General features: G+C 38.2%; 1 protein-coding gene across 3 annotated transcripts in view; it reads left to right on the top strand.

Annotated features, from left to right (window-relative positions):
- ADAM23 (ADAM metallopeptidase domain 23) overlaps positions 1 to 14,192 on the top strand; it is a 1,167,569-nt gene that overhangs the window by 355,870 nt on the left and 797,507 nt on the right. For all 3 annotated transcript variants that reach the window (XM_044076026.1, XM_044076027.1, XM_044076028.1), the window contains exon 4: positions 8,020 to 8,083. In XM_044076026.1, the coding sequence (XP_043931961.1) occupies positions 8,020 to 8,083 (64 nt within the window). The remainder of the gene's footprint in view (positions 1 to 8,019; positions 8,084 to 14,192) is intronic.

The raw sequence follows: 14,192 nt of genomic DNA on the forward strand, positions 1-14,192 counted from the left end.
AGAAGTCAGAGTTGTGAGATCAGTGGGTAGTTGATTCCATAGTTTTCCAACTGTGTTGGAGAATAGGGAGTCACCTGCAGAGTTGTTGGATTTGGAAGTATTGATCAGCAGTTTGTTTGAGGAGCGTAGGTTCTTAAGATTATTGTAAGGTGTAATGAGGCTAGAAAGTATTGGAGTGTTGGTGGGTTGATACAGGGTCTTGTGGGTTATAGCAAGCTGGTGAAATCGAAGCAGGTTAAGAAATTCTAGCCAATCAAGTTATTTTAGGTTAAGACTGTGATGAGTTCTGAAAGGAGAGCCTGTAGCAAATCTAGCAATATTATTATAGGATGTTGCCAGTTTGTTGAGGTTGTTTTTAGAAAGATTAGTGTATATAGATGAAGCATAGAGTAGAGTGGAGATTAAGTGAGTTCTGGCTATGGTGGTCCTAGCTGCTGGTGAAAGAAAGGGTTTGATTCTGTAAAGGGATCCAAGTTTTTTGTTAACTGTTTTTATTGTGCTGTTAATATGAATATCAAAGTTGAGGTTGTTGTCTATTGTTATTCCTAAGAGTTTAGTGGTCAGGAAAGGTGAAATAAGAGTACCATTATTGGATGTGAGTTATAGGGGTGAACTTTCGGGTTGATGTGAAGAGTAACAGTTTAGTTTATTTGGGGTTTAGGAGGAGACAGCGGTTTGAGAACCATTGTTCTACAGTATTGAAAGCTTTTTGGGTAAGAGACTGAAGTTCAGTTTGAGAAGTGGCTGAACAGATTATAGTAGAGTCATCTGCATATTGAATGCAGTTAGTGTGTGGAATAGCTGATTGAAGGTCATTAATATAAATGGAAAATAGAAGTGGGCCTAATATGGAGCCCTGTGGAACGCCAAGGGAAATGGGAATGTGATTAGATAGTTTATTTTGCCAGAGTACTGCCTGTTGTCTGTTTTCGAGGTAAGATTTGAACCAATTCATGGCTAGAGGATTGAGTGAAAGGGATTTCAGTATGTGTAAAAGGAGTTGGTGATTGACCATGTCAAAAGCTTTAGATAAATCGATGAAGACTGCAGAGGAAAGAATATTTCTGTTACGATTTTTGTTGATACAGTCTGTGAAGGATAGGAGGGCAGTGGTGGTACTGTGGAAAGGTCTAAATCCATGTAGACAGTTGGCAAGTAAGTTGTTATGGAGAAGGTGGTTAAGTAGTTGCTTATGGATGCACTTTTCCATTATTTTTGCAAGAGGAGATAGCAGAGCTATAGGACGAAAGTTAGAGAAGTCATTGGAGTTCCCCCCTTTATGTAGTGGGATGATATGAGAAATTTTCCAGATAGATGGGATAGTTCCTTCACTAATGGTTCTATTGATGAGAATGGAGATGGGATAGGCAATGGCTTTAGCTCCTTTTTGCAGGAATTCTGCTGGGAGTTGGTCAGCTGAGGGGGTAGTAAGTCTTAATTTTTGGAGAAAGGAGCAAATAAAGGAAGTAGCCACTGGTTGTAAATGAAATGATGGGGTGGGTTTGTAGTAGAAGTAGGCAGCTTAGAAGTATCAGGAGATAGATGGCTAGCTAGAGGAGTTTGGGTGGAGTTTGTGAAGAAAGAATTAAAAGCATTAGCAGTATGTGTGGGATTCTCAGGGTTAGAGCCTAGTGGGCTGGGAGTGATACATTGACCTGGATAAAGAAGTTTGTTAATGCTAGTCCAGAACTTTTGTGGTTCCTTATGATAGGTTTGCTGTAATTGGAGGTAAAAATTCTTTTTATCTAATCGGGTGGCTTTTTTTGTATTATTTCTATGTTGCCTAAAGGATTGTTGATCTATAGGATTCTTAGTAGTACGCCATTTTGCCCAGGATTTGTTTCTGAGAAGGATTTTTTTGCCTAGTATCATTAGAGAGCCAAGGGGCTGGTTTAGCTTTATTTCTGACAGAGCGTACTGGGGCGTGTTGGTCCAGGATGGCTAAGAATGTGGAGTTGAAGTATTCTACTGCTTCATTGAGTGGCAGAGTTTTTAGTGGTGTCCAATTACATTGATTGAGTTCTGTTTGGAAAAGTTCTGGGTTAAATTGCTTTTTGGTGCGTACTGTTCTGAAAGTGTTAGGGAAGGTTAGGTTGGTTTTATGTCTGATGATATAAGTTAGTGAATGGTCACTTAGATCATCTGGGAGTGTTCCTACTTTGTAAGTCTGATGAGGACTATTAGTAAGTATCCAGTCCAAGGTACTTTCTTTGTTGTTGGTTCTATTGGTTCTGGTAGGAGAGTTAATGGTTTGTGAGAAGCCATAAAGGTTAATATGGGTGGTGGGGTGGGCATTAGTACAGGACTTACAGTCGATATTAAAGTCTCCTAGGACTATGGTTTCCTGTGGGAGATTAATAGAAAGCCAGTTAAGGATATTCTCGAGTGTATTGATGTTATTTCCTGGAGGAAGATATATACAGATAATATATATGGCTTTATGAGTGTTGACCTGAAATTTTGAGATAAGTATTTCAGCATTATTATCTAAAGGTGGACTAAGATTTACAGTGCTAACTTGTAGCTCTGTTTTATAGAGGATTGCTACCACTCCTCCCTTTTTGGCTGAGTGGTCTAATCTAATGATATTGTAACCAGGTGGGGTGACTTCAACGTCCTTAACAGCTGGTTTTAGCCAAGTTTCTGATAAACATAGGATGTCAAATAGGTGGACATCTAGGAGGGCATGAAGTTGAGAAATTTTATTGCAAATGCTGCGTATATTGAGATGGGCTATTGAGAGTGAGTTAGAGGGTTTGGTAGGTCCTAGGGTACTAGTTATATTTGGCTTGCTGTTTGCAGTGGTAAGGGTATGGTTTGGGCCAGGGTTAGGATGAATGTCTCCTTCTAGCAAGGAGTGGAGGAGTATTATGTGTTTAGGGTGGAGGGGCTTACAATAATAGTCAAATAGTTTTCTATTATTTAGGTTGGTAGACTTAATGTGTGCTAGTCGGTGACATTTGGCTAGCAGGTAGCTGGGTTTGGATATGAAGTTTAGGAAGGTTGGAGAGATAGCTAATGGTGGTGTTGAAGTGTGTTTGGAGGGGAAGGGAAGGGTAGAGTATAGAGGTTGTTCATAGGAGGTTAAGAGATAGGCAGTGGTTAGAGGAGGTAAGAGTGAGACCAGGATTAATAGTTGTAAATGATATGGGATGGTTGATGTAGACATTGCATTTGTTTGAGAAGTGGGAGAAGAATGGGAGGTAGAGTTTTGAAAGCAGGTTACCAGATATGTAAATAGGCGGGGTGATGTAACAAGGAGGGATGAGTGGTTAAGTAACAGTGGGTGTGTTAAGATAATGGGGGTTGGGAATGGTAATGGTGTGATCTGCTTGACTGGAGTAGATGTAATGGGGGTGTGGCTTTTGGAGGATTAAATGTAGGAGTACTGGGGGTGGGTGAGAATTGGGGGCAGGGTAGAGGAGTGGAGTGAGCCCGCAGGGCGGACGGAGCAGGTAGAGACAAGAGAGTAAACTGTCAAGGATAACAATCAGTGAAGTGTGAGATTCTGCAGGTAAGTCTGAAGGTAAGAGAATGTGGAAGAAAGTTGAGAGGCTAGCAAGACTAGACTTGGGATGTTAGAGGTTTAGAATGTGATGAAAGATAGCTTAGGACAAAGGAGAGAAGGTAAAACAGTAAGTCAGAAGAACACTAAGAACTGAGCTAGGGAGGTATGGTTAAGAATAGGTGAAGATATTAAGCATACATGAAGCTTGAATAAAAGACCCCCCCTAATGGCCAGTCACTTTTTTGCAGCAAATAGGTCTACTAAAGGGAATTTCAGGCATAGGGAGAGGAGGGAGATAAACTAGTTAGAGATAAGGAATGTATAAGCTGGAAGTAAGGGTCATTTAGAAATCTAAATGGGGGGGGGGGTTAGCTGCTGGCTAACCTGACTGGGAAGCTTGCCTTACCTAGCAATATCTATAAAAAATATTATTATTAGAATTTTTCTAGAATCTATAACAACACATACTTTCACTGTCTTTTATCAAGGTAAGGTCTCTCTGGGAGCTGGTAGGTTACTTCTTAATTTAGGACTATTTTTCTTAGACGTCCAGCAGGGTACATTCAGATGGTCTATTGCAGGGACATACAGGAACACAAGGCCTAACATTCCATCTGTGTTGTCCATTTTCATTCTTCCTCACTGAGGGGTCTTGGATCTCACTCAGCCACATTTTCTAGATTTTGGATCATAGTCTCAAGCTCCTTCCAATTCCCATAATGCACTACAGTGTCCCTGTAATGTCCAGGTGTGTAGCCTAAACAAGTCCCATTAATTCTTCAAGCAGCCATCTCCTACAAAGCTGACTGCTTCTCCATATGACTTGACAGACTCTACAGAACCACTTAAACAGCAGAATATAGCCATTATCTGTAAACCTTACTCAAAAATTCAAGTCACCTATAGCAAAATCATGACAGTCATTTATAATCCCACTGTCATTAACACAGTAGTATCCTAGTATGCTTAACAGAACATTAAATACAGTGGCGGCTGGTGACTTCAGATCAAGGGGGGGAATGGGTGGGGCCAAAGGAAAGGAGTGTGACCAACTAGAAAGGGGCAGAGCTCTGCTCAAAACCACAAAAACTGTGACTTTAATTAAATATGCTGTCCTGGGTGCCAGACCGTCACTATGAGAGTCCAATCAAGAGAAAATGAAGTGTAGAAGAAAAAAATATTTTAATGCATTGGCTGTGTGACAGCTTACTTAATATCCAGATGTAAACAAAAAGGTTGTGAGGCATGAACAAATAAATTACTTTTAAAATACATTACTGAAACGCCAGTCAAAATCAAGTGTAAAAAACAAGCAGCACTCAACTCAACCACTTCTTGCACTGCAGTTCTAATTATATTTAGCTTCATAAAAGTGCCAAGTAACATGCTGAAAGTAGCAATCTATGTAATATCCCCACTTGTAAAAATGTTTATCTCAAAAAGACCTGCTGCTTGACAACTATCTACTTGTTTCATGGGGAAAACATGATCAAAGTAAAAATGAATAGCAAACAAGAAACAAGCTCAAGATAAATTGCTTAAATGATTACTGCATAGGATATGGATCACACATGATAGATTGCCATTCTGTTTAGTGTATGGATAAAGCCTGTAAAGATGACTTCAAGTCTCCAACAAATGTAATGGCCTTCTGAAAATATTGTAATATGCATTTCAATACCTAAGGCTTGTATGTTATGTAAACATTCTCTGCATGGCAACAACAAAAAGGCTTTCAATGTTGGTAATTCTTTAAAAGTATGCTTATTAAAGCTTACTTGCATCTTACAATCTCAGACAAGCTTAAGTTGTATACAGTTCTTGCTTAAGCATGCCTCTCAACTGTCCAGATTTTTACAGAATGCCCAGATTTATGCCTCATATTTTGGCTTGTTTCTGATAAAATGTGTGGTGGGTGGTCAATGAATAATGAGATGCATTTGAGTTTCAGACTTCATATCCTTCAGGGAATGCATGGCATAAATCCAGCTATTGTAGCAACTTTCTAAGTTTGTAAGAGCAATATTTAAAATCTATCCCTATTTTCTGGGCCTTTGTCCCTCTATTTTAAGCTTTGACCAACTTTCTTGCACTAAGAGTTTGACAAGTATGTACTTCAGTAAGGGTGAGTGTTGCCCCCTGCACCAACTTACTTGTGTTTGGTAAATATATAACTATAACCTTGCACCTAAACCTAACCATCCACATTATATTATTAAAAATTCCCTAACACAACTACTACACAAGACAAATGAACACAGATCACAAACAATACCAAACATGCAAGACTCTAAATCTATCCCCTTATCTAGCCCTTACTTTTCTCACAGAAACTTGCACATGCACACTGTACAGTGTAATGCAATCTTCCACAACCATCTTTTCTGTCAAACATTCATTTTCATGTTGGCTCCTACTTACCTTACCTGCACTCACTGTATAAAATTTTAATTCAACCATTTTAGATTCACACATATGTGCAGTCACTCTTTTTTACACACACACACACACACACACACACACACACACACACACACACACACACACACACACACACACACACACACATTAAACAAAAAATAAATAAAGTTAAGAAAACCTTTCCAACAAGAGTTTAGGTTGGCCAGGCCTACACATTCTGTAAACAGTAAACTCTCGATTACCATCAGCAGCACACCACACATGTATAAATTACAAAAAAAAAAAAAAAAATCATCTTTTTCTTTTCTGACCATTATAGCCCTTTTGCTTCTAACTGCGGTGGTGGTGCTGCGGTAGCATTGTCGCCTCACAGTAAGATTCTGTCCGGTTCGACTCTCAGAGCGTCTTCTGCGTGGAGACATGCGTGAATGGGCATACCTTAGTTGAAGGTTGTGCGTCAGGGCTGGCAACTTGGCATGTAAAAATCGACTGCCAATCATTAGCGGACCGGAGTTCCGCTGTGGCGACCCCTAACCGGGAAAAGCCGAAAGACACAACATAGCCCTTTTGCTTCTGGATTATCCAGAGTGCTGTTTCTTTAAAAAAAAAACATAACATACAAACAAAGCTTCAGCAATGATATGCTGACTACAGATGAAATAAAAAAAAAGTGTTGTACTATTTTGACAGTGACACCAGAGCCTGGCAAAAACAGTAAACTTTAGAGTCTGAATGTAATCTGGCTGTTAAGAGGCCCGCCTAGTTAGTGGATTTGAAAACTAACTCTAACTCAAGTTACTCAACTCAACTGTAAAGAAGTAAACAAGCCACCACAAAACACTCAAAAACAAACAGTATAGCAAATATATTGTTTAGGGCAAGCAAGTAAACATACAACCAGTTTTAATAATTTATCTCTGAACAGACAACACAGGAGGATTATTATCTACTTAGTGATGAATGCACAATCAAATTTTGACTGTACACTGTACTAGTATTTAGTAATTTTGCCCTACCTCAATTATTTAAAAACTGAGTGACCTGTCCATCGTCTCCATCTTAGTAAGTCACAAAATTTGAATTCTCGAGTATCAACCATAACTTAATAAAGCCAAACAGTTGTTGCACGCCCCTGAGCACCATCCGTACTCCGCAATTAGCAAGCTAAGTAATATCATCCAAAGCACTGCGCTGCCTAATAGTAATAGTACTGATTAGTTCTCGCTTTGAGAGTGAGAACCAATCAGTAGCCATCCAGCTGCCAACATCACGTACGTGCCTACGGTCGTAGCAGTCCGACCCCCTTTTATTTTATTGGGCAGTTAATGCATAGCCTTCTGGGCATCACAGTGATGCCTTCTTCCTTCCTTAATCCGGACTGCCTGTACAGCAGTCTGGAAATTTTAGATAGACTAATTTAATTTAAAAAAAAAAAAAAAAACGGAACTCACCAAGCATGCGTAGTCCAAGTTTCGGGTCGTCAGTCGGACTCGCTTAGAAATGCAGGCAGCCACCAGCTAGACAGACAGTATATATTATTTAATTTTAACTAGTACTAATTTGTAAATATTTTTTAAAAAATCTGGGTGGGCTGCAGTCCTGCAGTCCGATGGCACGAGCTGCCACTGATTAAATACCAGTTAAGTTCAGTATGACCAGAGTTAACTAGGTTAAGATTACCTTTTTTCCTGCTTTTCACATGGCTCCCCCACTCACCCCAAATTACCTTCTCCTGCTAGCCTATTTATTCTGCCTTAGAGAAAAAGAGCAGGCTCACTCCCAGGCCAGGAAAGGAGGTCCAGTGTTGGAGTCATATGAGCCCTACTGCCGCCCCAGTCTATTTTCTATCAGAGACAACAACAATTTCCCTGATGCAGTTTGTACTTACATGGGCTTTCCCCATTTTGAGGTTTATACAAGTTGCTAATACTAGGTTCATTGAAAAATGTTTGGAGTGGTCTGTAAGAAGTGTTAAATAATTTTATTAACAATGCAATTAAAATGGATTCTCATACAACTTTTCATGCACTTGAATTTTTAGACTGCAGCTATGAAAACATTACTTACTTGTTTTTCTTCCTTTATTACAGTGATCTCTTATCCTCAGATTATGTGGAAATTCACTTTGAAAATGGGAAACAAGTTTTATCTCAGGTAAGGGAGCATTTTGGACTCTCACTTGCAGAGGATAAGAAGTAAGATTGTGCAGATGTCTTGTTACTCTTAATTGGTAGGGGCATTCTAGATATCAAGGTTTGGTTATGGAGTAAACCATGGCATGTGACACACACCTAAATGAATGCTAGGCACCATTGTTGGCCATCATGGTTGAAGAATACCTAGGCTCTGCTTTAACCATAATGTACAGTATTTCACTATAATGTCCTGAGTCATTTTCCTGCTTTCAAAATTGATTTTATCAGTGAACTACAAAGGCTTTTATTATGTATGAGATGCCATTACTTTCCAAATTATGAAAGTGCCACCATATATTATACCGGGTTAGTGAACTTAAAATTCACAGACCTGTACAGCAGACAGTGTCCTTTCTTAATAATATGGACCATTAAAATGTCAGGATAGCCTGTCACTTTATATTTTTAGAATAATTATTCTGGGGTCCTAAAAGGACTTAAAAGTAAATGGTGAGTGCTGCGTGGATGTAGTGTGGAATTCCTACAGCTCTTACTATAAGCATGTTGTTTTGTTAGTTTTCAGATAACTTGTTTGGGAAGCGTGGTGGATCTAGCTACTTTTCATCAGCAGTACTTCTTCTGTAACAGCCAGCTCAGGTCCCTCATGACCCTGTTGCAGAGCTGTGGTTTGGTGAGCTTCCTCTGTGGAACCTACAGTGGCAGGCAGCCATTTCACTTACTCTAATTCTTTTATCTGTTTATCTGTTTGCCACCTGAGTTTTTCTGTTTACAAGAACTAAGTTGTCTCATCTTGTCTTGATTTCTGTGATGATTAAGTATGTAAAATGCATGCTTCAGATATTTTTAAACATATATGCACAAACTAATGTTTATATATTGCTACTAGCTGCTTCAGACAACTATCACTATATATATATATATATATATATATATATATATATAGATATATATACTTATATTTATATAGGTTTACTATCACAATGCCGACGTGCACTTGCACGGCTATGAAGTATTCGAACAACAGATGTTCGAATACTTCATATTTCGGCAGGTGATGTGAGCGAACGTTACCATTGTGAATGGACTGTGCATTCGCAATTCTAACGTTCGCTCATGTGAGGGGATCGCGGTTAGGGAAATACATCCCTTTCCTCACTGTAGTGCGATCTCGGAGTTGGAATATTAAGTTGGGGGGGTGGGGGGCACAGCCCCCCACAGGGGGGGTGCAGGGGGGCATAACTGTGTGTTTAGGCTAGTTAGGTAGGTAGTTACGGAACGGGTGGGAGTGCTGTGTATTGCCGAAAATGTCGCGCATGACATTTTCGACAATACACAGCTGTTTTCGACATTAGGGCAAATCGTAAATGTTCATTTCCGATGTATAAATTCGAAAATGCAGACACGTTTTGTTCTGATTTTCGAATTTATGATAGTAAACCATATATATATATATATATAGAGAGAGAGAGAGAGTAAGCTTAGTTTTTTTTTCTCTCATTTTTGTTTTTAATTTGGATTGGTTGGTTGGCTGACCCAAAATGGTATTTATATTGATTATGGGTACTGTATTCAGGAAAGTAAAAAAATTTACCTACTCCATATGTCGCTCTTTCTCTCTTTTTTTTGGATAAATGCCACACATTTCACACATTTGATAAATTTGTTTTATTTTTACCTATTTTTTGACTGCATACGTCTAGTGGACACAATTGCCTGTTTTCAGGGACAACCTGGGGGCAATGTCTGGTTAATTGACTTGTTCAAAATCACATAGCAGGCAAATGAAAGTGAAAAGAATCGAACTTTGTACCCTTGGAACAAGAAGCACGTCATTAATGTCTTTAAACCTTTACTAATTGAAATTTGTTATGTCCACGTTTGCTATCGCCTATAACACTTAGTATTAACAAAACAGCTGAAAGAATGAGATGGTGACCATTTGTGTGTTGCCAACTTTATCATGTATTTTCAGCTATGCTATAGAACAGGAAATCAGATCATGCAAGTCACATTCTTTATTGCATATCTTAAGCTAAGGTCATATTTTTAAAGCTATATGCTATGTATTAAATTTACCTCTTCTAAGATGCATTTCCCACTGACTTTGAGGTAGAATTTCAAATAGACATACTTGTGTTATACTTCATATAACAATTTTATACTTAATAGCACAGCAACATAATCTTAATGCTCACTTTATCTTTCACAAAATGTTTCATGTTTAGAGGCAAAATAATTATAGTACAGTACCTAGCAACATTTTTTTATCAAAACGTATGTCATTACTTTTCGGTCCTTGCAAATGTACAAGTATTTTATTGTCTTTCTCAATAATCTACCATATTTGGAATGACTGGAAGAGTAAGCCGTGGTGGTACAGCGGTAGCATTGTTGCCTCACAGCAAGAGGTTCTCCTGTTTGATTCTCGCCTGGAGTGCCTTCCATGTGGAGTCTGCATGTCCTCCCTGCGGTTGAGTGACCTCCAAAAGACGTGCATGAATGGGCGTGCCCTTGCTGAAGGTTCGGTGTTGGGCTGGCAACTCGGCACCATAAAAATCTACTGCCAGTCATTAGCGGACCGGAGTTCTGCTGTGGTGACCCCTAAGCCAAAAAGACAAAGAAACATTTGGAATGACTGGAAGAGTCCGTGCTCTGTTTTGATACTTATGAATTTGTAAAAAAAATATCAGGATTAGCGCCTTCAGACAGGCTATCTGCACTACGGATTCACCATAGGCTTTTGAAATGCCTCCATAGATACCTTCTTGTGTATCCATGTGGCAGTCCTTGACACATCTGTTCTTTGGAGCTTCTTAAATACAATATTTGTCATAGTTTCATCTAGACATATTTATTTTGAACAAATGTCTCTTGTTTCTTCTTAGCAGCTTTCCATCCTCAGTATTAACAGTGAATGCTTTCAGCTGCTTAGACTTCTTGAGGACCATTACTTTCAGCTGCTTTTGTGTGAAATTTTCCTGTACTCTAGTCTGCCTTCCTCTTTTAAAGAGTAAAGGCATCTTATTCTTTTGTAAATGTAGAACTTTTATCTGAACTTTTTTCAGTTTCCATTTTACTGAAGTCATGAGTGCAGTCTATAGCAAGGAAGTAGAGGTTGGTAGTCAACCTTTTATTGCACAACCCTTTAGTAGTTGCTCAGTTGATACCTCTGTACCATAGGAGTTTTTCTGTATTCTAACAATGGTGGATGTTCATTGATGCAGCAGTTACTGTTAATTTAGTTTTCTTCCTGAGGTTTTTCATAGTCTACACTGTCCTCTGGCCTTGACCATTGGTGTATGGATAGTTTGGACTAGAGATCATATGTTGAAAGTCCCATTGCTCTAAACATTTACTGACTTCCATGCTTGTATGTTGTAGAGAATTATGCAAGACAGCTATATCACATCCCAGCAACACAATTTTAATTGCAGTGAAGACAGCAAAATTTGTTGTGTCCTATAACTTGACAGTTCTGAAAGGTTTAAATAGTAGTCAGACATTTTAAGTGTGCAATTTCTCTGAAAGAAATCTGTTCTTATTTTACTTCATGTTCTTCCCTGAGTTATATTATCGTATGTATTCCATACAGAACAGTCTTTAACTCAATGTTCAGTTTGTGTTGGCCTGCCAAGCAAGAATAACACATCACATACTCTTTACAATTAATAATTCTCAAATGTGATTCAGCTATGGTTGTAGTTGTTTCTTTGCAGCAGACTTTTGCTCTGGCTAACCTACTGTTTCAGTTTTAAGCATTCTCAACTTCAGATTACTTTGAGTACACTTCTAGAAGTTTCAGTTCTCTCTGTCCACAAACAAATATGGAATTACACAGTTCAGTTCACATACTTCCCAAAGCAAATGTTCTTGTTGCTATGATAGATACAAACAACTTAACATAGCCGATGCATGCATTTCCTTGTAATTCGCCCTTAAGTAATGCTCTGCAGTCTCAGCAACATTTGACAGCTTCAGTGTAGTCTTTTACAAGGACTTCCAAAATGCAGTTTGTAGTAGTTTATGATGATTTGCTCCCTCATGTCTCTCCCATAAATACTCAAGGAGCTTTGCATACCCATGCACTACATTAATGAACTCTTTTTTGCCTGAGCAGTTCACCTCTTGCATTCTGTAAAAGCTCTTGATTCATAAGCATTTGGTTACCTTCCTGCAGGATCACCACCTCAGTACTGTTTGAACTAGCATCAGCTTGTAATGTGACTTACTTATTTACATTAGTGTAGGCTCTTTTGTTGCTATCTCTTTAAGCATTTTAAAACTATTTGATTGCTGCATGTTCCAGTTACCTTCCTTATAATGTTACCGGAAATTTCTCATTGCAGCTGAATGACAGCCTAAGAGTTAACCCAGAAGGATACTGCATCTTTCCCATAAATCTCTTCAGCCCTTGTTTATCCTTAAGCTGTGGCATCTGCAGTATGATGCTTTTTCACTGTCTGATTTGAAACCTTCTGATAATATGCAGTTTGGGTGTCTCACATGTGTAACTCCTATTTTTCTAGTGGAGATAAAATAGTGACTAGAAGTCTTAGAAATCTGCACCTTTGCATAGGGAAGTTAATGGTACACAGTTTGGAACTTTAACTATAAATTGTTATTTCCCCAAATCATTGATTTACATCAAAACAGAAAAAAAAATTTGCTTTTGGCATGACAGCCACTGGTTCTTCAACTCTAGGAAGTAGATAGTGATGCCTCTTTTATAGATGTATTCAAGTGATGTGGATATATGCAAATATAGCTTTGTCTGGCTTCATTGCAGTAAACATATTTGCCATTGCTTCAGACTCTGTTTCTGTATCATATTGTTTCTCTCCATTTGGTTTAACTCTTTCTTATTTCTAACCTACATAGCTATTGGAGCTTTCCTTGGAGCATACACTACAGGATGCAGTAGAGGATCTCTCTAAATAAAGAACTGGCATATAGCCTGTGCCAATGCATAAAGCTTTGGAGTTTTTATACATAACTCATCAAATGGACCATTATTGATCTGCATGCAGCCAAACTGAATTATTCTCATCATGCCCAGCTGCTAACAAGACCCAGTAGAGATTGCACACCTGAGTATTAACTGTCTGGTACAGAGTGTTGTATTTTTTATTTTTAAATTAATTCACTCGTTAGCGCTTTTTAACCTGCCAGTTTTATAATACCTGGTGCATTAATGATGTTTCTACAGTGACTGCTTCAAATTATTATTTTTCTGATCTAGTGCTTCAGATTTTTTTGCAGACTTTACATTACACACTACTTCAGTACCTCATCTAAAATTCACGCTTCAGTAATTAATTTTCATCCTCCCAGTATTTCTAATCATTTTCTGGTTGTTACTTTTCATTATTTTTATCTTGCACACTCTTCAGTCTGTTTACATTCTTAATATGAATCATGCCTATAAATAACTAATTTTGAGTCTGTCGTAGTAATGCAGTCCTTTTTTCTGTAAATTCCTTTATTTCATTTTTTCATGCTTTAGCAAAATGATTCCTTTTGCCATAGTTTCTACAGACTTTATTAATAACAGGGAATTTATTTTTCTAAAGCTTATCACAACAGCTATTGTATAACACTTTATTTGTACCATACTTGACTTAACCTTTGCTTTATTCTTTGCAGCATCTTTGCTTATTCTGTATTTTATTAATTTCACGCTTTTTGTCACAAGCTATGCTATACACCTCAGACTCTTCAGGGAGTGTTTTTATTTATAACAGGGTAATTTATACTCCCTCTACACACACCAGTACCTGTCACTCTACTTTGTTGCTTCTGATTATTTCTTGATTCTGTATATGATTCTGTTTATTGACACTAGCAAATAATGCAGCTTGCCAAAAGTCACGTGTTGGCCGAATTTTTAATTAATGCCATATGTATCAGTAGACCGTGAGGAGCCTTCTGTCCCTTTGAAGAAGAAATGATGAATGAATAACAGAGTCTTTCATGACTCAAAGTAGCTCCAAAAATGGATTTTTAACCTTGCAACATTCTGTTTTTGTCCTCCCCAGAATTCAAATATGTTGTAAGCTTCTAGGGTTTCTGCCATGGTGATATGCAGAAACATAGCAAATTGTATCTTT

This window comes from Protopterus annectens, chromosome 6.part1 (assembly GCF_019279795.1).
Source record: "Protopterus annectens isolate FY-2018-M chromosome 6.part1, PAN1.0, whole genome shotgun sequence".
NCBI lineage: Eukaryota > Metazoa > Chordata > Ceratodontiformes > Protopteridae > Protopterus > Protopterus annectens.